Here is a 1,871-nt window from a genome sequence, read left to right on the forward strand (position 1 = left end):
CACCCACCCACACACACTAATTCCTACCCCCACCCATCCACACACACTAACTCCAACCCTCACCCACCCACTGCTGTATACTGAAAAAGGTTACTCCAGTCAAATATTCTTCTATCACCTATAAAACTTATATCAGCCAAGTGTTAATATGAATTACACCTTAAATATTAAGTACGGTATGAACTCCAATAAGCTGTTATAAACAGTAAAGCTTTAATACGGAGGGCGAAATTGGCGAATTTAAAGGGCGACGAAAACTTTCCGTAATACAGTATATTTCGGTAGGGGGTAGGTAACGACTTTGTCACAGATAGTTTGAGACAAAAATAGCAGAAAACCAGAAGGTATGATTAACACTTTTAAAATACAGATACAAGTTTACACTAAAGTGTATTACTACCATGAAAAGCTGGAAATTTTAAGTAGGCCATATTCATAAATAAATTGTTTGTCTCTTTAAATCTGATAATCTTCAGTGTTAAATTCAGACTACCGTTTAAATCAACTTCTAACGGTATGTATTAATAGTTAGGCGGATTAACTTTTGCTTTTCACAAATCAATATATTGGACAAACCACTTTATAATACATAGGTTGTAAACCATATATCAAGGTGTATTTTAGTTATGTATGTTTTATATAGTCAAACAATGTACATTAGTTCTGAATTCTCATTTTAAAACTTAAACGTTATAATTTTTGTAGACACAAATCAATCGCATGAATTTCAAATGTAAAGAATTGTCCATGGCACTAAAATTAATAAACTATAAATAAAAAAAAATAGGTGTAACGGAAAATAATTCACAATAGCTTTAAAACAGATATTGTTTTAATACAGATGGTTATAATATCATTGAATAAAAAAACCGATGTACTGGTGACATCTTGATCATCATGACTTTGTTTTGTTCACGAAACACTAAATAAACTAAAAGGAAGTCACTCACCTATGTTGGAAATGATGCCAAGAAGAACACAGAGAGTCAGCAGGCCCGCGAAAGTATCCATGATTTTTACTTTTGTGTCCTAAACACTGGGGCAACAGGACGCCATCTTACTATGGCGACGCCATCTTCCCATCTGAGCAGACGACACTCAAAATATGACAGTTTAAAATATTTTGAAAATGTCCATCTGACACATCTAGAGAGATAATGCTGGTTGTTTACCCCATCCTGGTAGCTAGGAATCCGGACATTTCAACAGATACCGTAGACCACCATACCAGAATTCTTAGTGTATTGCCTTGGTGTGTATCGCGCAATGGCGGATTACTGGTCCCATAGTAATACCGGATTATTTGGACAGGACACTAATTCCTAAGGCCCAGCTCGGTGGTAATCTACAGGGGTCAACTGTTTACAATAATAATCTACTGAAGAGGTCAATCGCGAACCACATCAAATCAATATATATGTATTCGAAACTTTTAACCCAGATATCCAATAGCATTATGATGATGTTATGTCATTTTCATTTTACAATTTTGATTTTTCGCTGACTTACTTAATGGCCTAATGTTACATGTTAATGTGTGTTAACCTATTTAATCTGCTTGAGTTATAGTTCATTCGTCAGTTAATAAGAAAGAGATACATTTTTCAGACTTAAGTAACATCATTTTAATTCAAGAAAATATGCGCTTTACAAGAGATTCAGGGACATGTTTAACTTGACCATTATCAATTGACCAAACTCTATTTTATTCAAGTGTTTTCAATTTTAAAATATTTTACTTTTAAAGCATCATAGAAGTATGTAATGAAACCTATGTGTAAAATAATGGAAAATACTTCTGTACACATCTTTATTCCTTTTATTGAATATTTGTTTGTTAGTTCACGACAACGTTAATTTGAATTGCAAAT

The 1,871-nt window shown here is 33.4% G+C and overlaps 1 protein-coding gene across 3 annotated transcripts in view; it reads right to left on the bottom strand.

The window, feature by feature from the left end:
- Positions 1–1,220, bottom strand: part of LOC110440309 — a 17,434-nt gene extending 16,214 nt beyond the window's left edge. For 2 of the 3 annotated variants that reach the window (XM_021483295.1, XM_021483292.1), the window contains exon 1: positions 951–1,220. In XM_021483295.1, the coding sequence (XP_021338970.1) occupies positions 951–1,011 (61 nt within the window). In that variant the 5' untranslated portion in view covers positions 1,012–1,220. The remainder of the gene's footprint in view (positions 1–950) is intronic. The other variant, XM_021483294.1, reaches the window with a different exon arrangement.
- Between the last annotated feature and the right edge of the window lie 651 nt (positions 1,221–1,871).

The sequence above is a fragment of the Mizuhopecten yessoensis genome, unplaced genomic scaffold (genome assembly GCF_002113885.1).
Source record: "Mizuhopecten yessoensis strain PY_sf001 unplaced genomic scaffold, ASM211388v2 scaffold11179, whole genome shotgun sequence".
Classification (NCBI taxonomy): Eukaryota; Metazoa; Mollusca; class Bivalvia; order Pectinida; family Pectinidae; genus Mizuhopecten; species Mizuhopecten yessoensis.